The following is a 25219-nucleotide window of genomic DNA, read 5'->3' as shown; positions in this document are numbered from 1 at the left end:
TTAGGTCTGTACAGAACTGAATGATGACACATTTACAGACTTGGAGCCTTGACAGACTGTGGTTTGGAGCTGGCTACGCTCTGACTAAGCCTTCCTCTTACATGAACACTGGAAAAGAAACATGGCTAGCTGCTTAAGCTGAAAGTTCTTCTTGGGCTTTGCTGAACACAGACACCAAAATTACAGAAGTAAAAACCTAGTGTGTTTTAGTCAGATACACACAGAAAAGCACAGATACACACAGAAAAGCACAGATACACACAGAAAAGCACAGATACACACAGAAAAGCACATGGATACACACAGAAAAACCAACCCGAGCTCGTGGCCATTCTTAAAACAGGGTGGCCACATGCCAAAAGCAGCCTTCATGAGTAAAATGTTATTGTTAGATGTTCATGGTTTATTTACTATAAATCTATCTTAAACTAGCCTCATAAAAAACCTACAAAGTTAGGAGTAAGTACAGGTCAGAAAACCAGAAGGAAGAATGGCCCATGCTTCTGGGGTTGGCTCATTACCAACAACAGACTCTGACAAATTATAAAGCCACCACCTCTGACCCATTCTGTCTCAGCAAACGCTGCTGGAAAGCTGAAACTATCCCACTAAGAGTGATTCCAGGATAGTTGCAGGGGTTACTGGAGATCTAGAGGGCACTCCTGGGAGCTCATGGGCGCTCGGTTCTACCCACGCCCGCGCGCTCGGAGTCTGACAACACGGCGAGGGAGCGGGAAGGCCGCTGAGTCACTGACCCACAGCATCCTAGGAGAAGACCTGGAGCTCACACAAGAGCTCCGGCTTGCCCGGGTACCGGGGTCTGAGTAGCCCAGAGACCAGCCCAAGAGAACCTCTGAGCCGTGGCCCCCATCTAGGGGACACCTTACCTCTCACTGTTCTTCTTGCCACTGGAGGAGCTGCTGGTGGAGCCCGTGCGGTTCCGGCTTCCTTTGGAGTCTCCAGAGCTCTCCCTCCGGCCCCCAGGGGACACTCGTTCAGAAGAGCTGGTCCGCTTGATGCTGATGAGAGGGAGATGTGGGTGACCCTGATATCCTTCAGACCGTGGACTCTACTGTACTGCCAAGTATACTGTGCTGCCAACCCATACATGGGAGGCTGGTGCAGTGGCTCCCAGATGTAACTGCAGCTCCTTGGGAGGTAGAGGCCCCATCTCAATCAATAATCTAGGCAGAGGGGCTCCCACCTGTCATCACAACTATACAGGAGGCATAAACAGGGTAATGGTAAGGCTAGCCCAGGCAAAAGCACAAGACTATCCCAAAAACAATCCCAGGAAAAAAAAAAGGCTGGGACATGGCTCAAGTGTAAGGCCCTAAGTTCAAAATCCCAGTAGCACCACCACTACACACACATACACACACATACACACATATACACACATACACACACACAAACACATTCACATGTATGTATATGTGTATATATATAGGATACTATACTTGCACGTGGATAGTTAAAATCCTCACTACAGAGATTGAAAAGCTTCCCAGAACGTCACTTGGCATCAATGCCTCTACTCACTGTCTTTGTGACTAAGGCAGCAAGCCCAGTTCAGAACCACAGCAGAAAATGAACCCTAAGCTTCCCTCATCCTGTCACACCGTAGGAGGGGATTGAAAGAAGATGACCCTGTCCTCGACGATGCTTTGGTGTAGACCAGTAGTTGTCAAGCAAGGGTAGCACTGCTCCCTGAGATATCTGGCAATGTGTGGAGGAGTTCCTGGTGGTTATCACTCAGGGGAAGGGCTCCTACTGGCACCCGGTGGGCAGAGACCGAGGATGTGCTAAATCTCCCACGATGCTCAGAACAGCCCCATCACAAAGAAGTGTGTAGACTCAAATGCCAATCGTGCCAACATTGGAGAACTCTGGCCTGAAGGAACACTTGGGACAAACACAAGCTGGATGCATCAGGTACTGACAGAAATCATACACCATTGTAAAATGCCTTTGTTTAGTGTTGGTACAAGTAAGCACTCAACTTGTGTTGCAGAGTCAAAGAGACTAGTGTGGTGGAGGCCTGGAGAGAGGAAACGAAGGGAAAAGGTATCGGGACTGCTCAGAGAGAAGAACCTGTCTTGGAAAGGGGACTCGATCCACAGGAACCCCACAGGGAGCCATGAAGACCCTCCCAGAGTGCACAACACACAGAACATTTGTGTCCTTGGAGCCTAACTCTGTCCTTGAAAACCTAACCCCCCCCCCCACCCCATGCTATACTATTTGGAGGTGGTGCCTTCAGAAGGGAGTGGCTCGGGCAGGTGGGTGGAGCCCTCACTCATGTGATCAGTGCCCTCATAAAAGGGGCCCCAGGGAGCCTTCCACCTTCTGTCCATTGGGGACAGAGCCAGGAGACAGCAGACGGTAGCCCAGAAGAGGGCTCTCACCCAAGCCTGGCTGTGCTCACAGGTGACCTTAGCCCACGGCTCCCAGGCTGTGACAAGCATATTTCCATGTCAACAGATTGCGATGGGATGCATGTCTACATTTCAAGTATCACTGTAAACTTGTCTCCACCACAGTCCATCCTTCAGATCTCATTCATCATGTTTGTATTTTTTATTATTATTATTATTATTATTATTATTATTATTATTATTATTATTATTTTGCAGAGCTCCAAAGAAGCTCCATGGAGATTCAGTAAAGGAAAGACTGAGATAAATGGACAAGCAATTAATGAGTTTGTCTGCTGTCACACTGCTTATCTAGGGAGGGGAAGCATGGGGTCCCGGGAAGAGGGCTGGCTGGACACATGGAGCGGAAGGGTAAGCAGAACAGACCAGTCAGCAGCTGTGGGATGGCTGGGGCCAGGGCTGTCCCGGTGGTGGCCAGGAGGGGTGGTGTCACTGAGCCACTGACATACGGCAAGGAAGAGGAGGGCAGGATGGGAGGTGCCCCGGTGAAACTAGTTTTGAAGACAGGGGTTGAGAAGCTGTCTTGATGTAGGAGGCAGCAGAGACGCCAGGAGAATGTGCCAAGGGTAGAGTATGCACAGCACCTGAGCACAGTCCCATAGAAGAAGGGAGAGGACCACGCCGGGCATGGCAAGAGCATTCTCCATGGAGGAAAGACCAGGAAAGGGTGTGCAGGCATGGAGGGACCAAGCATGGCAGGGTCCTGCCACAGAGCTGAGCTCCATCTCATTGAATCCGGGAGACTCTGGCACAGGTGGCCCCAACCATCCCCTGCCCCTGCCCCTTCCTTACCCTCCTGGGACTCTCTTCCTCCTCAGCATGCCCGTGCCTAAGCCTGGCTTTTAACTGTTCAAGTCATTCTTTCTTCTTCTTCTTTTTTTTTTTTTAATGCCATTATGCTGCCTTTTGCAAAACCACCTCATTCTCCGAGTGGGCACATGTAAATAAAATGAACATGACTGTGATTATTTTAAGACATTTCTGCACGTTTTTCTGGTAACTGAGCAAGCTCTGAATCTGCAGCACCAGAATCCTCCAGCTAGAAACTGCATGGACACACCCAAAGGTCAGAGTGGGGCTTTTTAAAAGTGTTCAATTTGGAGACGCGAAAATTACACATCTTAGAGCAACATGACATTTCTGAAATTTGGGACTGCAATCGACAAATCTAAAAATTCTTTGTGCCTGAAGTTCAAGATCTCCCAGTGACGAAAACCATACACTGCTTTTTGTAGCTCAGCGAGCACATCTCTGCCAAGTACCTCGCCCAGGCTCTGAAGCTCCCTGGTGCCAACAGCTGATGGGGTCCTGGGAGACTCTGCGGTGGCAGAGAGCAGTCAGGAGAGTCACCTCTGCGGTGACCCTGTGGGAGTTCACGGCAAGTTCACGGCAATGTGAAGAACTGTATGAAACACCTTTTAGAGCAGGAAAACCCTGAGGGCTAGTCAATCATGGCAAACACAAGCCAATTTTCTGATACCTAACACTCAGATAACTAACAGATAACACTCTGATAACTAACACTACTGGAGAAGGTAACAGGGTATCCGTAATGGAAACCACAGTGGTCACAATAGTCACTGCACGCCTAGTGCTCTGCGTTTCACATGTATTATCTCATCCAAACCTCATACATCTTCTGCAACATTAGCACTATCCTCATTTCACAAGAACAAATTCGCAGATATGCAGCAACTTTGAAGTTAGGCAAGGAGCTGGGCTAGCGGTTCTACCCCACTCCTTCCCTACTGGCCACCTCTCCAAGACCCCGAGCAACTGCTAAAACCCCCGAGGGATCCTATGGCTTTGGAGGGTCCACAGGCTCTCTGCATATGGATACTGAACACAGTTACCCGACTGAAGCAGGACTGCATGCTAGGGCCAGGGTAAGTCCTTTCAGCTCCTGTGTCTGAGGCAAGGAGAGAAAAGGACGAAAGCAGCATGTGGGGTTACAAAACCCACCTCAGCGCCCCGTGCCGTGGGATTGATCTGTTCAGTCTGCGGGCCTGGGAAGGCTCACAGTCCCGTTTAATCCACATACCGAATAAGAGCAGGGTAGATACAGTGCCATGGTAAGAGTGTGGGAAGGCGTTTTGCTAAGCTCCCGTAAATTACAGGATGCACCTACCCAAGAGGAAAGCCATCTTGAGTACACTGCATGCCAGCCCTTTCACGACGTTTTCCATGCCCAGATTTGCATCAAAATGTTAAACTTCAGAAAATCTATAGGACGTCTCTATGTGAAGACATTTCCTTTGGAGAGCCCAGAGCTCTTACGAATTAAAAAGGATTTGCTAGGACCCAAGTGGAGGACAGAAAATAAAAGCTTGAAAGCAAGACCTTTGCAGCAGAGGGCGGCCAGCGAGAGCAGGGCTGTGGACTCACCCCAGGAAGCCCCCTGGAATAGCAGAGATGCAGTGCTCCTCCAAGGAGGCAACGCGGGGGAAGTGGCAGGGTGCTGGCTTGTGCTTCTGGCCCTGTGACAAGCACGGGGCAACACAGGACATCTCTCGGCGCTAAAGGCAGGTCAAGTGTTGTGGGTGCCTAGTCACACGACTTCATCTTTTCTTCCTTTCCCAGCTCTCTATCCCCGACACCCACCCCCAAACCTTCTAAATTCTGAGGATAGAATAGTTATTTACATTTCATTACATATGCATTCAAGAACTCTTGCCAATTTACATTTCAGACATAAGAACATGTCTGCAAGGGAGACTGGTGACAATCTTTTTATGATTAGATAATTGCTCTAAGCATAAGAAACGACAATTACATCTTTCTTTCATTAGGCAATTTGGAGTCAGAAATGGTTTTCCAAAAAAGATTCCAGAGTTTTGCTATTGGAATAGAAAATTGACAGGTAATTCTGCTGCATGACCGGAGATTTATTGATGATTTCACTTGTTCTGGTAGCCAGGGTGACAAACGCTATATTAAAACAATTACTAACTCAACAAATTTGTATGAGGCACCCACAGTACTGAATGCTGGTCAATGGAAGACCAGGACCAACCTGGCTTTTTGTCCTGCATATTTTGTTTTGTTTTGTTTTGGTCAGACCTGAGCCTTGGACTCAGGGCCTGAGCACTGTCCCTGGCTTCTTTTTGCTCAAGGCTAGCACTCTGCCACTTGAGCCACAGCGCCATGTCTGGCCGTTTTCTATATTTGTGGTGCTGGGGAATTGAACCCAGGGCTTCATGTATACTAGGCAAGCACTCCTGCCACTAGGCCATATTCCCAGCCCTGTCCTTCAAATTTTGAAACACAATTTTGATGGACTAGATAATACATTTCAACAATTAAATTAAAAAATTCCATGTCTAATACTGTAAACAAACAAACAAACAAACATGCCTTTGTGGTCAAGGAGCAAAATGCACATCCCCTCCCAGGAAGGTTGGCAATCTTATGGGATCTTTCAGAAAAAAAAAATTTTTTTCCTATCCTTTGAGGCCAACTACCTGGGTGACTTCTAATAAGGCTGGGTACCAATCGGTCTTCTCCACAGGATAATATTTCCCATCTCTATTTTGCTACCGAGAACATACTCAAATCAGAGTCTACTTAGCACCTATATTGCAATGGATTTGGATAACAAATAAATATATTAGGAATATATTTTTTAAAATCATCTGAAATCAGAATTTGTTTTTCTCAAGCCATGCACATATCTATACTGACTCCCAAGCAGTTACAAACACTGTACTTCTAACAAGCAGAACTATTTTTCCAAAGAGCTGTTGGCTGTTAGTTTGAAAGCAATAGCTATTTTACCATTGTATCTCACACCAAGCATGGAGCACTGTTAAAATGATGCTTTCTGTACCACGTTTATTCTTCTCATCTCCACAATCACAGCATTCTGTCATTGTAATGCTCTACTTAGGAGCAGAGAGAATGAACAATTGTTTCTTCCTTGAGCCAGTGGGAACATTCTATTGTCAGCTGCTGGCCCACAGAACAAGGTATGACCCCCAGTGTCTTCCCTAGATTTTCTGCCTTTTTTCCTTTGACTAATGGAAACAAAGCTGTCCCCAAAGATTCCAAAGGAAGCCCCCGTCCAGATCGAAGTCTTAATTGGCAAGACAAAGCACAACCGCTGGGCGCTGGACTATGTCCAATGGGCATTTTGTTCTTAAGCACCAGGCTGAAAAGCTCCAGAGAAAAGAAAACAAACATACACCCTGCACACACCACAGATGCCCCAACTCGGTTCATTTGGAACTCCTGATTACAGAAAATTTCTATCATGATTGCAAACATATTTGCGATGACTTGGAAGCTGTTTGAATCCTAATATTCACAAGGCCCTGCTTGCTTCTTTCTGCTGTCAAAATCCTCTCCTAATGGAGAGACTGACAGGAACTTCTCCATGCAGTCACAGTGGCTGCAGCTGCCTCCAGCCCCGTGTCCACAGAAGCCTGGGGAATCCAGCAGAAACACGACACTCACAACCCACAGCCCTGGACACACACTTCAGGTTGGCGGTTTGTGCTGACAATAGCTGAGCGGGTAAGCTGATGGATTCTTCTCCAAACTTAAAAGGAAAGACTACAGAGGTCTTAGGATGTTTCTTGAGGGAGAGATACTACTGACATTCAAATGCATACACTTGCACATATAGATTAACACTTGGCTACCAATCACAATTTTTCTTCCTCTCTTAAAACAATACTGCTAAGACAACACTCCTGAGACAACACAGGAACCCTCACGTTGGGCTGAAATGCTTCAACACAGGCCTGCTTATTCTCCTGGGAGTCTGGCCCCTACAGCTCTTTCTAGTAGACAGTTCTGTCTCTCAGACTGACCACTTGCCACAAACTTTAGCTCGGAGTCTCCCCCATTCCTGTGCCCAAACAGTAACGGATAGGAAGGCTATAAAGAAGGGAGCCTTCCAAATGGTGGTCACATTAAGCATCTTCGTGAGTAGCTGTCACAGCTGGCCTGGGGTCATTGCACTTAGCACAGGCAGAGGAGCAGGGCCCTGGAGACAGAGACTGTGGACAGAGAATGTGGGTAGAGCCCACATTCCCACTCTCTAGCCAGGGGGTGGGGGTGGGGAGAACCTCTGGAGAAGCAGAGATATTAATACCTCCTCTCCAGGTTGTTTGAGGATTTGAGGTAACAATATTCAGCACTTGGTTTTTCAAATAGGTTTTCAATCAAAACATGCCACTGACACAGAGGGGGCAAAGCACCCACTAATGTCTCCCACCTCATTCCCATGAGTTAGATTCTTTGTTCCTGCTGTCAGTTTCAGAAAACTGGGCCCCTGGAATCATCCTACTCTAAATAAACATCTCAAATATAAGAACTCAAAACATAATCTTGGAGGAGTTCTAATGATCATGTAAATGAATCCTAAGAGATCTAAGAAAACCACAGACATGGCCACTATTGTGTAGCAATCTTACTTTGAATCCCACTTAGAGACTTTTACAAAATCTCTCTTTAATTTTATTTTAAAAGAGAACAAGAATAACCACTATGTTCCTGTGAAGTAGCAAGTGAATGGGGAGCTGGGAATTGTATCCACATTTGGTTTTTATTTTTGTCCTTTAGATCTGAAAATTATTTCATATTTATATTATATTATAAAATATATGCATATTATGGAATATATTTTATTATTTTATATTTATATAAAGTCTAAATATATAAAACATGAATTAAAAATTTTATTGTCTTCAAGAATAAAGGGAGAGTACTTGCTTCGGCAGCACATATACTAAAATTGGAACGATACAGAGATGATTAGCATGGCCCCTGCGCAAGGATGACACGCAAATTCATGAAGCGTTCCATGTTAAAAAAGAATAAAGGGAGAGATCAGAAAAAAGAATAAAGGTAGAGAAAAATCTCAATCATTCATTAACCATTTGCTATGATGGAAAGTCATTGTTGAATGAAAGAGCTCATTCTTTAAAAAACAATGGTGAAAGACAAAATTTGAAGGAAATTTTAGAGAATACCTAGAGAGGAATGAAAATAAAAATGCAATAAATAACACCTGCAGGATGCAGTGAGACCCACCCCTACAACCAACGTGGGAAACGCAGGGAGTTTATGGGGCAAAGGTTTGCATGTAAAGAAGATTGCAAATCCACCACCAATATCATGCCTCTAGGAACTAGAAAAAGAACAAAGGAAAACAACTGTTAGCATAAAGAAGAAACTAAATAAAGCTAAAAATTGTTGCTTTAGAGATCAACAAAACTGAGGGCTGGAGGTTTGGTTCAAGTGGTAGAGCACCTGCCTCACAAGGTCAAGGCTCTGAGTTCAAACCCCAGTAGCATCAAAAAGAAAAAAGAAAGGAAAGAGATGATTTAAACAATTAAAATTATAACTGAAAGAGAGTATGTTACAACTGATGCCACAGAAATAAAAAAAGATTATGAGACTACTATAAAAATTATATGTCAATGAACTGGATAACAGGGAAGAAATGAATAAAATCTTAGAAACATATAACCTAATCACACTGAATCAAAAATAAATAAAAATATATGAACAGAATAGATTTATAGTTAGTAAAGAAGTGGAAGCCTCAAAAGTATCCCAACCAAGAAAAGCCCAAGAGCAAATGGCTTCACTGAGGAATTTTATCGAACTTAATACTAGTTCATACAAAATTAATACTAATAAGAAAACTAAAGATCAATATCCTTGATGAATACTGATGAAAAAAATCCTCTACAAAATATCAAACTGAATTCATTAGTGCATTCAAAAGACTGTGTAACATGACCAATTAAGATTTATTCCTGGAATGCAATGATGGCTCTAACTTATGAAAATCTAATCATATAGTACACCACATTCACAGAACAAACACCACATGATCATCTCAGGGGATGTAGACAAAGCATTTGACAGAATTCAACTTTTTCAAGGAAAAAAAACCTCATCAAATTAGCAGTTGCATACCATATTCATTGTAGCATTATTCACAGTAGCCAATGTGTGTGTGTGTGTGTGTGTGTGTGTGTGTGTGCGCGCGCAAATGGGGTAAACAAAAGATGGTACATATACATATATATATATGTGTGTGTGTGTGTGTGTGTGTGTGTGTGTGTAGTACAATATTATTTAGCCTTAAAGAATACACTATACTATGGGTGAATCTTAAGGACATTACGCTAAACAAAGGAGCCACTGGAGAAGAAAGCACAAGATTCCTCGCCTATGAATTATCTTAAACAGTAAAAAAAAAAAGAAAAAAAAAGTGAAAACCAGGAAGAAGAGTCTGCCAAGAACTATGGAGAGAGGAGAGGGGAGGGGAATTGTTAAATGGGTATAGGATTCCAGCATTGCAAGATGAGATGTTGAACAACAATTTGAATATATTTAACACTGCTAAACTGCATAGACTTTGAAATGGTTAAGATGGTAGATGCAATGGTATACATTTTCACCACAATAAAAATAACAGATGGAAGCCTGAATCTTAAAGAAAAAAGTCAATCTTGTTGCTTTTACATCTAGATAAATAAGGCTTGTTTATTGCTGCCAGTTAGAATTCAAAAGGTCATTTTGTGTTGGACATACATACAAATGATTCCAATTATTATAAACACTTCTAAAATGAGGCCAAGAATTGTGTTTTGAAAAATCTAAAAAGCACTGTGAGACAAATTTACTTAAAATCACAAAAAATAAACCATGAAACTCTACTTGATGAAACCCAGGCGTATCCATTTGGCCAAACCATCTGTACAATTCTGTATCCATTCTGTACAAACTGTATATTTGAGGGTGCTGCAACTGTTGAATACAGCTGCAGCCTTAGCTTGACATAATTTATTGGAAACCCAGTTGTACCTCATCACCTTTGGCCAAGTTAAACCATTCCCTCTCCTTTACAAGATGGGCCACTTATTCTTCATCTCACTGACTCCACATGGTACATACCCTACAGCTGCCACCCACCAAAGACCCTAGTGGCTGGCACCAGACTTGTACAGAGGGTTTTCCACTCCATAGTGCTTTCTCTAAAGTAGCCATCTGAAAGAGCACATAAACCTAAACTTCTTTCGGAATCAACACTGCTCCAGAGAGCAGCTCTCTGGGTCGGGGGCCGGGGGGGGGGGGGGGAACGACCAGACACAGGTCAGACACAAGCCACTCTGGTGTCTGCCAGTACAAGTCTCTTGTCAGAGTTGTAGGGGACACAGACATCAAGTTTCTCCAGGACAAAGAAGTACTTCACAAAAGACATATTGCGAACATCCTCCACCATGCTGCTGAGCCCCCACAGGGCAGGAGGCAGTTCACAGCTTCCAGGTGAGGTGAGACCTCAATACTAAATTGGAAGGGAATGAGGAGGCATGCAAAGATGGACAGCTGGATTTCTACTCTAAGTCACAGCAGCCCACCAGAGCCCTCAGAGCACAGACGCACCTACACCCACATCCCCTGTGTCCCTAGGACCATCGATATGTTAATGAGCTCCACAAATTGTGCATTTTAGGGCATGCCCATGGGGTAGGACTACAAAGGAATTTCTTTCAGGCTAGCTAGACACCATAATCATCAGGCCTTTAATTTTTCTATAGCCTAAGAATTCATACTGACTATGAGACATAGTATTTTAATATGACGATTATAAATAATCATTGCAAAAGAACACACCATAATCTACTTGGCAGACAACACCAATATCTACAGCTCTGCCGTCAGGTACAGTATAGAAGTGCAAGCTTGCCCAAATTTTATAGAAACAAATTGAAGGCAATTGCTATGGCAATCTGAATTTTGCTATATTCTATATATGGACATGGGTACCACATGCTCTTTCTTCCTAGGCTCTGAGCCCATTTGATTTTAGAAAGAGAACCTCTAAGTAACACTATGGCTCTAGCAAGTGAGATTTCACATACAATTCAGTTAAACTTAAAGCAAGGGGCTGGGAATGTGGTTTGGTGTTCGAGTGCTTGCCTGGCATGCAAGAAGCCCTGAGTTCGATTCCTCAGCACCACATAGACAGAAACAGCTGGAAGTGGTGCTGTGGCTCAAGAGGTAGAGTGCTGGCCTTGAGCAAAAAAGAAGCCAGGGACAGTGCTCAGGCCCAGGACTGGCAAACAATAACAACAACACCCCCCCAAAAAAAAACCCCAAGAACAACAACCAAACAACAACAACAAAAAAAAAACCTAAAGCAAGAAGAATTAAATGTATAGCATTTTTGTTTTATTGCAACACACCAAAGGCTGGACTTTATGAGCTTTAATTCAGATGAAACACTGCAAGTGTCAGGAAAGGAAAGCGTGCTTCACGGGTCTACCTTTTGGTTGCCGGCATAGCGATTTCCTTCCTGGACCCGGATGGGGATGGTAGGGAGCCACTGGGTTTCTTTGGTAGCACAGTGCCATTGTTGACAGTGGTTCTTAGAGGCAGGGTCTGCACCAGTGGTCTTGCTGGAAGAAAAACAAGAAGAAATCAGAACTTTTCCTTTAGTCACAGTAACACTTTGCTTGGCAGTAGTAATGCTTTGCTGAGCTACAGTAACTCTGCAGGACTTAAGCTGTGTAGAAAGGAAAAGTGTGTCCGTTTCATTTTTCTCTATTTGTGTTAGAAGTAGTGAGGATTGAACTTGAGACCTCATGCTTGGTAGGCAAGTACTCTACCACTTGAGTCACCCCTCCAATAGTTTTTGCCTTTGGTTTATTTTTCTCCCATTTCCTCCAGGGAATCAGCCTTGGGCCATGATCCTCCTACCTCTGCCTCCTGAGGAGTTGGGATTACAAACATGTAAACCATGCTTGGTTTGTTTCTGAGATTGGGTCTCATTAACTTTTTTTGGGCCATAGTTGGCCTAGAACTGTGATCTTCCCATTGCTACCTTACACACAGCTGGATTATAGCCATGAGCCACTGTGTTTAGTGTGAGATGTCAATTTTAAATGCTAGCAGGGGAGAAAAGACGATCTTCCAACAAATGGTGCTCAAACAATGGATCTAGATGCTAGCCACACACCCAACATAAAAATTAGCTCGAAATCAGTGAAAATAATAAAACTATAAAGGTTTTTAGTAGGAAGTATCTGTGGGTTTGATGATAAATTTTCAAACACAACACTAAAAGCATGTTCCGTGCAAGAAAAAAATAGTGTGGGTTCCCTAAGAATTTTTAACGTTTGCAGAAGCAACTTGAGAAGATGAATATTCAAGTCATATATTGGGGGGAAATGTTTACAAATTCATATCTGATGAAAGATTTGTGTGGGGAACATAACAGTATGAAAACAAACAGCCCAACTTAAAAAGTGGCCAAAAGATCTGAAAAGAACTTCACCAGAGAAGACACACAGATGGCAAACAAGCACATGAAAAGATGCTCCACCTTCTCTGTCATTAGGGAAATGCGAATAAAAGGAACAATGAGAAGTCTCTGTATACCACCTATTGGATGTAGATGGCGAAAATCCAAAACACAAACACCAATGCTCCCTTTGCTACTGGGAACCAGGAGTGAGACAGCCACTTTGGAAAACACAGTGGCAGTTACTTACAGAACGAAATAGCCTTACCATATGATCCAGCAATCAGGCTGACACTGGGTATTCCTCCATGGCTCTGAAAAACGTGCGTCTACAAAGACTGCGTGTAAATATCTATAGCAGCTCTATTTGTGACTGTCAAGAACTGGAAGCAACCAGCATATCCCGTGACAGGTAACAAGATACATGATATGGTCCATCCATACAGGGGACTAGGTGACAGAAAGTGATGAAAGTGATATAAAGCAGTGGTAACAACAACAACAACAAAACCCCACATTGCTATGTGAGGGAAGGAAGGCTGCACGTGTGAGTGGCTCCACTTACAGGACAATCTAGAAAGGGTACTCTAAAGATGGAAGGTAAAACAGATGCTGGTTGTGTTGCCAGAGGCTGGAGGAGGGTTGAGAAGGGAAGGGTGGGAAACACTGATACTATACAGTGTGGTGGACATGGGATGCAATCACAATCATGGCCAAAGCCCAGAGACCCTCACAGCACAGTGACCTTTAATGTCTGCGAGGAAAGCTCAATTGGAAGATTGAGAACGCCATGAAGGAATTCAGATCATGAAAAAGCATCTAAGCCAAGCACTGGTGGCTCATGTCTTTAATCCTAGTCGCTACTAAGGAGGCTGAGGTCTGAGGATTGCAGTTCAAAACCAGCCTGGGCAGGAGAGTCTGTGAGACTCTTACCTCCAATTAATTACTCAGAAAAAGCCGTAAGTGGTGCTGTGGCTTAAGTGGTGGAGCCCTGAGCAAAAGCAGCTCAGGGACAGCACCCAGGCCCTGAGTGCAAGCCCCACGACTGACATATACATACAAAAAGAATCTAATTGCCGGGCACACCTTACACCTGTAATCCTAGGTACTCGGGAGGCTGAGACTTAAAGGTCATGGTTTGAAGTCAGCCCAGGCAGGAAAAGTCTGTGAGCCTCTTACTGCCAATTAACCACAAAAAGCTGGAAATGGAGCTCTGTGGCTCAAAGTGGTAGAACACTAGCCTTGAACACAAAAGCCTGGGGTTAGCACCCAGGCCCAGAGTCCAAGCCCCATTACCGATACACATACAAAACAACAATCTACTTGTGTCACAAATACATGACACCTCTTCTCAGAGGGTGTGGGGGAGAGGAACATCAATAACAGGTAGGACTGAGTAAGACTATAGAACAGGACAGAGGAACCAGTACTGTGATTTTAAGACTTGGGTTAGCAAAGTGGAGGCCACTGTTGACCACTGGCAGAGAGCAGTGAAGTATGGGAGGAGGAAGGCAGGGGCCAAGTTCTTGCTGTGGGAGACGAGGTTACTGATGGGGGAGGGGTGCCAGGTGCTACTTGAAACCTCAGGATGAGACTTTATTTGGAAATTGAGTCTTTGCAGGTGTAGTAAAGGAAGGATGTAGATGAGATGTAGTCCCTAAATCCAATGTGTGTGTCCTTATGTAAAGATGGGGCAGAGACTGAAGCAATTTGTCCACGACCCATAGTTACAAGGAGCAGACTTCCATAAGCATCTGCAGAGCTAGGCCTGTGGATGCCTTGATTTTGGCTCAGTGACACTGGGTTTGAGGATTTGGGCCCCTGGAATTGGTAGAGAATGAGCCTTTGTTGGTAAAAGGCCCAGTAGGCATACTTTGGCCCATAGGTACCATTCCATTCTTGCTGTACCATCTCTGTGGTTCCTGGTGGCTTCCTGGCACCTAGCTCTGTACTTCTGCCATCTGCTTCTCTCGACTCTGTCCAGACCAATCTCTAATGCTCTTGTCTCCCATCAACAAACCCCACTGGCTCGAGGAGCCTGCTCACCTGCTACAGAGCACCAGGGCCGCGATGTAACAGCTGAATTAAAGCCAGCAGCAGCTCTCAAACACTTGAGTTGGGCAGAGTGCTAACGTTTTGAAATGCATTGTATCTGACCTGAGCAGCCTGGTTCTTTTTTTTTTTGGCCAGTCCTGGGGCTTGGACTCAGGGCCTGAGCACTGTCCCTGGCTTCTTTTTGCTCAAGGCTAGCACTCTGCCACTTGAGTCACAGTGCCACTCCTGGCCATTTTCTATACATGTGGTGCTGGGGAATTGAACCCAGGGCCTCATGTATACGGGGCAAGCACTCTTGCCACTAGGCCATATCCCCAGCCCAGCAGCCTGGTTCAATTCCCATTTTGCCACAGGGTCTTGAGGAGCAGTGGTGGGGGTGGGGACCGTGTCCAGTCTGTGGTGCCAACACTCCATTTTGCCAAAGTTACTGTTGTGATTTGGTCTCATCCTCTCCATCCAATTTTATCCCCCCTGCTCTATCTACCCTCAGTCCTGGGGTTTGAAATCAGGGCCTATGCACTGTCCTTTAGTTTTTCTGCTCAAGGTTAGTGCTCTAACACTTGAACCATAGCTCCACTTCCAGCCTTTTGGTAGTTAGTCGGAGATAAGAGTCTCATGAATTTTCTTGCTGGGCTGGCTTCAAACAGCAATTCTCAGATCTCAGCCTCCTTAGTAGCTAGGAATTCAGGCAGGAGCCACGGATCCCCAGGCTGCTGAGATTTTCAGATGTATGTGTTCCTGGAATGCACATAGAGAATGTGCCTTAAGGATCCGGGCCAATCCCCCTGACTCTAGGCTGGGGAGAGGCCTGAGAATCTTCATTTCTTGATTATATACTATGAGAGCCTGCAGTGCTTGGTTATATACTATTGCTCATGAGCAGTACTCACACCATCCTAGATAGAGCCACACCCTCCTCCATACACATGCTCCAAGGGGTATGGACTCCACCTCCAACTCCAGAGCCCAGACTGGCCGCTCTATCCCTTAGCAGGACATTGTCACATTCCCAGGCCTGAAGGGCAGAGTGGGGAATAGCTACCTGACCCTGGAAGAAAGCACAGACTTTGGGGAAGAGTAGGGACTCTCAGTAGAAGGTCAAGGCAGGCTGAGGGAATTGTGTCGAAGGAGCCAAGTGCTCCTTTTGCTAAAGGCATTAATATACTGCTATCTCCCTCACCTTTCTTTCCAGTCCCCATCTCCCAATCCTAAGGGAAGGGGAGCCTGAGGGGTCTGTTGTCCTGGGCAGCAGGAGAGTCTAGCATATAGAAGCATGGGAAGGGCTATATGCAAATACCATGCCCTTACATGAAATGACCTGGAGCAGCCTCTTATTTAGGTATTTGGGGGGTACTCTAAAACTAAAACCCAAAATAGATACTGAAAAGACCACATTAAATTTCCGTAATGCAAACCTTGCTTCTAAGACATTATTTTGTCCTTTCAAAGTCATGACTAAGTTGTTAATTCTTAAGTTACAGTTTCAAAATCCAGTCTCATAATAATCTGCAAATTATCCTTCTCCTACAGGAAGAAACGGGATTTGGAAAGTCAAAGTAAGAAAAGTCAAGTGCATGCAGCAGGCTTTCCCAGAGTGTGTAATAAATTTTATATTAAAATGTAATAGCATCAGGCTGAGGATGTGGCTCAGTAGTACTTGCCTAGTATTACACACACACACACACACACACACACACACACACACACACACACACACACACCCCAGAGTTGCATCAAAAGCAGACTGAACTATTTAAGTCTTGCTGAGAATGCATGAAGGGACACAGGGGGATAGAGGGAGACAGGAAGAAGGGGAAGGTACATGAGGACCACTCATTGAATGGAAACTGGAAAGAGCCACACTTTGTCAAGGTCTAATTGTGTCTAGTACTCCCATCTGGATGCAACCCTTGAAGGTTTATTACCACTGGCTTCTGAAATAGCTGCAGCACCTCCAGCTCCCATAACTTAATAAGCATCGATGTACACACGATATCACACCAGGTTTTTCTAATCTTACTATATTGAAAACTTATTAGCTACTAAGAGCCAACCAAATTTGGCTTTTGGAGAAGCAAAAATACCTCCTAGTGTCTGCTATGATTTGGACCTAAATTCCTCCCTAAAGGCCTGTGTGCTGAAGACTTGGTTCCCTGCTGGCAGCAGGACTAGGACATAGCTCCTGGGGGAAGGCAGGTAGGCCGTTCTGGGCAGGCCCTCAAGGGGCTGTGGGACTCTGGTCTCCTGTCTCTCTCTTGCTTCCTGGCCTCTACAAGGTAACCAGGCCTCCTCGACCATGTGCTCCCACCAGGATGTACTGCGCTGCCACAGGTCCAAAGCAACAGGGTCAAGCAACCATGGACCAGAACTTCTGAAAACATACCTTTAAATAAGTGTCTCCTCCTTTTAAGTTGACTATCTTAAGTATCTTGTTATCGTGCCAGAAATCTGACTGTGTTCATTCTGAACAAGCACCAGTCATAGATGAGAATGGCAGGAAAAAAGGATGGCTGTAGTGAATCATTTTCAGACAAATGCTCCTTAAGAACAAAGAAGAGAAACCACATGAGGGAAGGTTCTTGCTTTTGGGGAGCAGAGAAGAATGAACCCCCTAGCTTCCAAATGGTACTCTGGTACATGAAAGAGTTTTTCTTTTTTTAAGTAACATTTTAATTGTTCTTCAAGGTAAAACATAGAAGGAGAACTTTGCAGAAAAAAGGAGCATAATAAATGTTAGGTCACTAGTGTTCTTACTGGAGGGCCAGCCACAGAGCTGGAACACTAGGCTTCAGGGGCAGAAAATACTGAGGTAGACAGGACTGGGCTTACTGGAACTTTGGCTTAACCATGGAGTGGAGGAGGGCCTCTGCCCTGCCCACTCCCCAGCTTCCTTGTACAAGAAGGTGACAGTGCTACCTTGCAGGCTGTCATGGGGGCTAGGAATGAGGAAGGGAAGTGCCTAGTACAAAGGAGGCACCAGGAAAGTGTGGCTAATATCTTGTGCTGTATATCCCCTGGTAAAATGCTTCTTTTTGTGAAAAGAACAGAATGCAGCATTGAAGTCACAGTCAGGGAGAGTGGGGAACCCATGCCAGGGCCCACAGTTGCATGTACACCAGGAGAGTTAGAGGAAAACCCTGATACACACACACACACACACACACACACACACACACACACACCTCCTCCCACAGTTGCATGTACACCAGGAGAGTTAGAGGAAAACCCTGATACACACACACACACACACACACACACACACACACACACACCCCTCCTCTCCCTAAACAGACACTTCTTGTACCTCTTCCCAGGAAAATGCAGGCAGGAAGTGGGGTGCAGGGTAAGGACTCAAATCCTGGAGGAACCTATCCTGTCCTGGAAAAGTACAATATGTCTGACATACAAGGCCACACGCCACAGTGTAGTCTGTGGGAGAAAAGGCCACTCAGGGCTGGTTGAGCTAACTGTGGTTCAACCTTCCTGGAGCAGGGATGAGCCCCTGTATCACTGTGCCACTAGCGAGCACGGGGTAGCAGAAGCAAAAAAGTTAGACTCAACCTCAACCCGTAAACCGGGCATAGTGATGCGTACTTGTGATTTCAGTTGTGCGGCAGCGTGTAGGCAGGAGTACCAAAGTTCAAGGCCAGCCTGGGCAAAAACAAGTGACTATTTGAAAAGTAGCTAAATGAGGAAAAAAGGCTGGAGGTGTGTGTCAAATGGCGGAACACTCGCTTAGCAAATGTGAGGCCCTAAATTCAAACCCCGGTACTGTCAAAAGAAAAGAATCCAAATGCTGACGTTGTAGTATACTGTCCAACAGGAAGAGGAGCTGATCCGTCTATTATATGATGTTTTTCATTTGCATTTTAAGGCTTGGGTCTAGTAGTGCAAGAATCCTACAATATGAAGAATTCCAGCCAGGCTCTGCAATTCAAGCTTCTCAGGAAGCTGAGATCTGAGGATTGCAAAGTCAGAATGGGTGGAAAATTCCGTGAGCCTCTTTTCTCCAATTAACCACCAAAAAGCTGGCAATGAAGCTGCAGCTTTGAGTGGAAAAGGATAAAGGAGAGTGCAAGGCTCAGAATTCAAGTCCTACTACTAGCATGAAACAATCAAACAAAAAGAGTTCCATATGACAGAAACATGTGGCAAAACAAGTAAGTGAACTGACTTCACAAAATAGTTTGCTAGCAACCTAAGTGCCCAGCAACCAATAAATGAATAAACAAGATGTTGCATGTAGCAGAATATTACTTAGACATAAAAAGAAACTATGCACGCTACAACATGGATACCCCTGGGAAACAATTATGCTAATAAAGAAAGATTGAGGAGTAAGGCCATGTGCTGCAGGAGTCCTTACAGAACACAGCTGGGCACCAAATCCAGAGAGACACAAAGTGGATTAGTGGTTGCCAAGAGCTGGGGATAGAGGGAGGGGGGGATGGGGCAGAGTGGGAAGAGACAATAAAAAGTGATTGCGAATGGATACAGGGCTTCTTTTTGGGTGATGAAAATTTCCTAAAATTTTGAAGAGTGGTACTGGTTTTATAACACGGGTAGTATATTAAACCCCAATGAATTGCATATTGTAATAGGGTGAAATTTATTATGCAAATTTCATCTCAATAACACTGCTATTAAAAGTAACACATCACCAGGTGCTGATGGCTCATGTCTGTAGTCCTAGCTACTCAAAAAGTTAAGATCTGGGCTGGGAATATGTCCTAGAGGCAAGAGTGCTTGCCTTGTTCGTTCATATACATGAAGCCCTGGGTTCAATTCCTCAGCACCACATATATACAAAAAGGCCAGAAGTGGCACTGTGGCTCAAGCGGCAGAGCGCTAGCCTTGAGCAAAAAGAAGCCAGGCCCTGAGTCCAAGGCCCAGGACTGGCCAAAAATAAACAAACAAACAAACAAACAAACAAATAAATAAAAAAATAAAAGGTTAAGATCTAAGGATCACAGTTTAAAGCCAGTTTGAGGAGGAAAGTCTGTGAGACTCTCATCTCCAATTTAACCACCAAAAACAAAGCTGGAGCAAAAAGCTCAGAGACAGTGCTCAGGCCAAATTTAAGCTCTAGTACTGGCAGGAAAAAAAAAAAAAGACACTGGCTTCAGATATTGGTGGCTCATGCCTGTAATCCTGGCTGCTCAGGAAGTTAAGACCTGGAGGACCACAGTTTGAAGCCAGCCCAGCCGCCCACTCCCGCCCAAAAAAATTCTGTGAGACTTCATCTCCAATTACCAGTAAAGTACTGGACTAGGGGTATGACTCAAATGTGAGCACTTGCTGTGAGCAAGAAAGTTGAGTGAAGAGTCCAGGGTCCTGAGTACAACCCCTGGTGCTATTTGGAATACTTTAATTTTTGAAGGAAAACAAGATTATTTCAAGTCATATACCTACTCATTTTAACAACATAGTGTCTAGCGAGTATCATAGACATATTGTACTTTTCTGACCATGCCCCAAATGCTTCCCATCCTCTACTGTTTCTATCCAATATGTCTTGGTAGTGCACAATGCTTCAGTGAGCCCCTTCATCAAGGATATGTCTGTGTTTATACCCATAATGCACCCCGAAGGGGTCTCATGCACTGCATTCTGCTAGCTGTGGGTATGGCCCCATTCCAATCACAGCTTGGAAAAACTTCACCTTTAGCAGGGATTTTAGGAACTTGTGTCTCCATAAACTCTTTGACTCTCTTTCCTCTGCTGCCTGGAAACCCAAATGCAGCACAACCATAACATGACAAATCGCCGAATCCAAACGTAAGCTGAGCACGAGGAGAGCTAACTTCACAGGCTGAGGTTCTTCTGTGCTGTTAGATGTGTCTTAATATTAAGAAAAAAACTCCCACAGGAAAAAGAAAAGGAGAAAGCAAAACCTAGAGAGCTTACACAAAGATGGAGTAAATCCTGAACCCAGGGCAGTAGCTACTGGTAACCAAGAGCTGGACTATCAGTTCAAGCCGATCAATCAGAACACACTGAAGAGGAGGGGGAGCATGTAGAAAGTCGCCTGCTCTACATGGACTGTATGTCCAAGGTGGGGGGCCATCATAGAGCCGGCCACTGCCTTCCTCTTCTTCCTCAGGGAGCCAGGAACTCAGTCTCCTGGTGAAGCACCTTCCTGAGACCAGTGGTTGTTGCTATCCTAGTGCCATAGTTAAGTGGCACAAAGAATGATAAAACAGGTCAAAAGGTCAGAAGGCATGACATCCTTTTTCAATAAGTACTGTCCTGGGAAAGAATTACTGGATCAATTGAATGACTTGTCCCTGTAGGTCAAATTCTTTAACTGAACAATTTGTCCCTGTAGGTCAAACAATTCAACTGCGATCAACCCCTGTGGAAGAGCAAATTCAGATTTTTTTTTTTTTTAGCAATTTCATTTTTGAGAAATTTTTCATTACATCTCTCCCAGCGAATGGATGTTTATCTCAAGATACCTAGTACCATCAAAGCTTCAAACCTCCCAGCCAGTGACTCCTTGTAGCAGTGTACTTTGTCATCCTTGGTTCCTGACCGGCCTGAGGTGGACCCTATGACACTTGCACAGTTGGCCATTGGTGGACGTGTGCTCACCCAGCCTTCTCTGAATGATCCCGGAAATGTAGCTTCATCTTTTGTGCTTATGGGCTATGGAAGTCACAGCAGAAACAGCTACTATTACTGAAACTCCAGCCTGTCCTACGGTTGAGTCTCTGTTGTGTGTGCCAGCAGCTATGCGTTATTTGAAATAGATACAGAGCAACAAGATATGCTGTGCTCACATTCAGATGAAGATGAGTTTATGCAGTGCCTCAGATCAGGAATATTATAAAGTTGTACCAGTAAAACAGATTGAACACCCCTGACCCAAACTCCAAACTCCATGATCAAAACCTGAAACTAGGGCTGGGGATATAGCCTAGCAGCAAGAGTGCCTGCCTCGGATACACGAGGCCCTAGGTTCGATTCCCCAGCACCACATATACAGAAAACGGCCAGAAGCGGCACTGTGGCTCAAGTGGCAGAGTGCTAGCCTTGAGCGGGAAGAAGCCAGGGACAGTGCTCAGGCCCTGAGTCCAAGGCCCAGGACTGGCAAAAAAAAAAAACAAAAAAAAAAAAACTGAAACTATTTCAAGGGCTGACATGATATGAGGTAGAAAATTCTAGACTGGATTTCATATGACAGGTTGCAATCAAAAGGCAGGCCCAACAAAAATATTGCATAAAGTTGTTTTAATGGTTTGAATCTGGGATGCTCCTCCTCCAAAGGCCTAGCATGGTGGAATCATGAAGAGGTGGTGTTGGGATTGCACAGGGGAGCCAGTCAGAAGGAAGATACCTATGAAGACAACCACAGAGCCCAGCCCCTTCCGTTTGTTTCTCCCATTCCCAGTGCTGTGCTGAGCAGATTGGCTATGATCTGTGCCCAGATGTACTACCTCATATTTTTTTTTTTTTTTTTTTTTTTGGCCAGTCCTGGGCCTTGGACTCAGGGCCTGAGCACTGTCCCTGGCTTCTTCCCGCTCAAGGCTAGCACTCTGCCACTTGAGCCACAGCGCAGCTTCTGGCCGTTTTCTGTATATGTGGTGCTGGGGAATCGAACCTAGGGCCTCGTGTATCCGAGGCAGGCACTCTTGCCACTAGGCTATATCCCCAGCCCCATCCTCATATTTTTTAAAACTATGGAAATATTGTTCCTCTCAGTTTTGTTAAAATTCATGCACGCCACTTATATTATCTTTTCCCCACCTTAGAAGTCTGAAGCTCCGAGGAGAGGGAAAATGGGAGAAAACAAGGGAGGGCTAACAATGTTTGACAAGAAATGTACTCCTCACCTTGCTTATGTAACTGTAACCCCTCTGTACATCACCTTTACAATAACATTAAATAAATTTTTTTAGTCTGACGCTCCATGCAAGTCAGCTACTTCAAATGTACCCTTTGGGATATGGTAGTCATCAGATTTACTTTTGGAATGCTGAGTAGGTCAAGAATACTTAAAATAACCTGATTCCTATTTTAAAATGCCCCAATTGCTTTGTAACATAAAAGGAGAAAAAGATTACTTTCAAGAATTGTTCAAAATACCGACGACAGGAGAACACATGGATCTCCCATGAGACTGCTCACACCTCTGAAGGAAGGACAAGGAAAGACATTTATTTCCTCCCAGATGTGTGAAAACACAGCCCAGGACTTGAGAAAGAGCTAATCAGAGGATATTAGACCATCTTCTTTTGATTAGGGAAAATCCAAACAAAAAGAAAGACATTCTTAAAGGGACACTGACAGGCCTCGGTCTCAGAACGCTTTACAAGCAGAGGAGTTTTGCTCTCAAGATGAGGCCACAGCCTGGGAAACTGGCCCTAGCAAATCATGAGAACTGCACACGGATGCAGACATCTGGGTACTGATAGTGAGTGGGCGGGGATTTATGCGGTGTTTCATTTTTCATATTTTAAGAGGGTCCCTATGAAGTTTCTTAACTCAAGTACTGGTTCTTAGGCCTCATCCTGGGGACTGAAACAATGGCTTAGCTTATCAGAAATCCACTGGTAGAGATCTCTGTGGTGGGCTGTGTCCCCATGGATGGCAGAAAGGCCTTCAAAGAAACAGAAGGGGCCAGAGACACGGTCTCACACCTGTAATCCCAGCTACTTAGGAAGAAGAGACAGGATTTAAGATAGAAGTCTGAGGCCAGCCCAGGCACAAAGTTAGTGAGACCTCACTTCAACCCTAAGCCAGGCATGGTGGCACAGCAAATGGACCAGATACAGGGAGGCAAAGGTAGGATCATGGTCCCAGATCAACCAGAGCAAAATAACGTGAGATCCTATCTGAAAAAAAAAAAAAGGCTAGGAGTAGGGCTCAAGGGGTACAGTGCTTGCCTATTAAGCGTGTAAGGCTCTGAGTTCAAAGCACTCAGTGCTGCTGGAAAATGAAAAAGAAAAAGAAAGTACAGCCTGTGTAGCTGACCAGCCAGGAGGGGTAAGTTAGCTGGAAACATCTGCAGGACTCTGAGCTCCTCAAAGAAAGGGCCACCCCGTTGTGTCCACACTCACCGAGGGCCTGAGTGACTGTTAGCTGGACCTCACTCAACAACAGGATAAGCTGAGGACACAGAAGAGACACGAATTACCAGCCAACTTTCTAGATGGAGCAGCTTCCATGAAGGACCTGAAGAAGCACCATTCCTTTTGCCAGCTCTCCTTCAAGATTTACCCATGGAATCCTAATAACTCTGTTCTTGGTGTCTGATTTGGATGTCCCATTCTGTGACTCAAAGGACTTCTAAAAATCACCTATAAATATACACCCGTGGGCAGCACAATTCACGACCACCACACCAAAAACCACGGCCACCTGTGGTGTGGTTCCTTTGGCTGGGCTAAGATGTTTCATTGTGATTCTGAGTTTGGGATATGTCTCGATAGTAGTGTGTGGTATATTCTGGTGAGCAAGAATCTTCCATGAGAGTAGTACTGGCCATGGCCCTGCACAAACACCTACCTTTGGTAGGTCCCTTCCGGTTAAGTACAGCCTGCTGCTCTTCCGTGATGTTCAACCGTCGAACCACGTCGGCCAGCGCGGACTTGAGCAGTTGGATGTCGTCTTCTTGCATCTGGACTCGCTGCTCCAGAGAAGCAATGCGGTCTGACACCTCCATGCTGCTGGCGGCAGACGCACTGTCATCTAAACAGAAGGAAAGGGTCACGTGAGGTTTAAATGCTCCCAGAGCAATCAGATTTAGGAACAAGTGCTAGCATGTGGCTTGAAAGTAACACAACTCACTAGCCAAAGGGAACAGCCTGTACACAGAATCACATGAAATCATTTGTTGTCCAGGGCTACAACTCTCCATATGAGGAGTCTTTGCCTTCTCCGTGGCCATACTCCTTGTTTCAAGCTGTGGTCTTGATTGGCATTAGATTTTTCCACACGCAGGTCACTTTACAGCAGAGAACCTGAGAAGTGAGAGGGCTACCAGAGTGTCTACTTCAACACCCAGCCCTGCATACTCATTCATTCAGCTGGCTTTCAAGCTTTTACTCCAGCAACGTGAATGGACAGGCGGTCAGCCGTATGACAGAAGCCACATGACCCATCTGTCGGGACCTGAAGGACAAAGCACTGAGTGGGCACGTCTGATTGGTGAGCACACCTTGCAGCCTAAACCTCCACTGGATCCTACCAGTCAAGAGGGAGCCCCTGCCCCACGCAAGAAACAGTGAAGTCTGGAAGTCATTTGGGACCCCGGTCTCTTCCTCTTTCCTTTGCTTCCTAGCCCTAAGGTGAGCATTTTTGCTCAGCCATGTACTCTTACCACCCTATGTTGTGGTAAGCCAAAGGCCCAAAGCAACCGGGCCAGTCAACTATTCGTTGGAAGCTGTAAGCCCAAACAAACCCTTTCTCTTTATCAAATAATTACCTCAGGTCTTTTGGTATAGTGACAGAAAGCTGA

At 45.1% G+C, this 25219-nt stretch overlaps 1 protein-coding gene and 1 non-coding gene across 4 annotated transcripts in view; one reads left to right on the top strand and one right to left on the bottom strand.

Moving 5' to 3' along the window:
• Eml1 (EMAP like 1) overlaps positions 1-25219 on the bottom strand; it is a 132419-nt gene that overhangs the window by 36716 nt on the left and 70484 nt on the right. For all 3 annotated transcript variants that reach the window (XM_048361802.1, XM_048361800.1, XM_048361801.1), the window contains exons 2-4: positions 24268-24450; positions 11725-11857; positions 888-1019 (exon numbers count right to left, since the gene is read on the bottom strand). In XM_048361802.1, coding sequence (XP_048217759.1) covers positions 888-1019; positions 11725-11857; positions 24268-24450 — 448 coding nt within the window. The remainder of the gene's footprint in view (positions 1-887; positions 1020-11724; positions 11858-24267; positions 24451-25219) is intronic.
• LOC125363744 lies at positions 8146-8252 on the top strand. Its single transcript, XR_007213325.1, has one exon. It is a non-coding gene; the product is annotated as a U6 spliceosomal RNA (small nuclear RNA).

The sequence above is a fragment of the Perognathus longimembris genome, chromosome 14, assembly GCF_023159225.1.
Source record: "Perognathus longimembris pacificus isolate PPM17 chromosome 14, ASM2315922v1, whole genome shotgun sequence".
Classification (NCBI taxonomy): domain Eukaryota; kingdom Metazoa; phylum Chordata; class Mammalia; order Rodentia; family Heteromyidae; genus Perognathus; species Perognathus longimembris.
The sequence above is the reverse complement of the archived record's forward strand: the minus strand, read 5'-3'. Positions and strand labels throughout refer to the sequence as shown.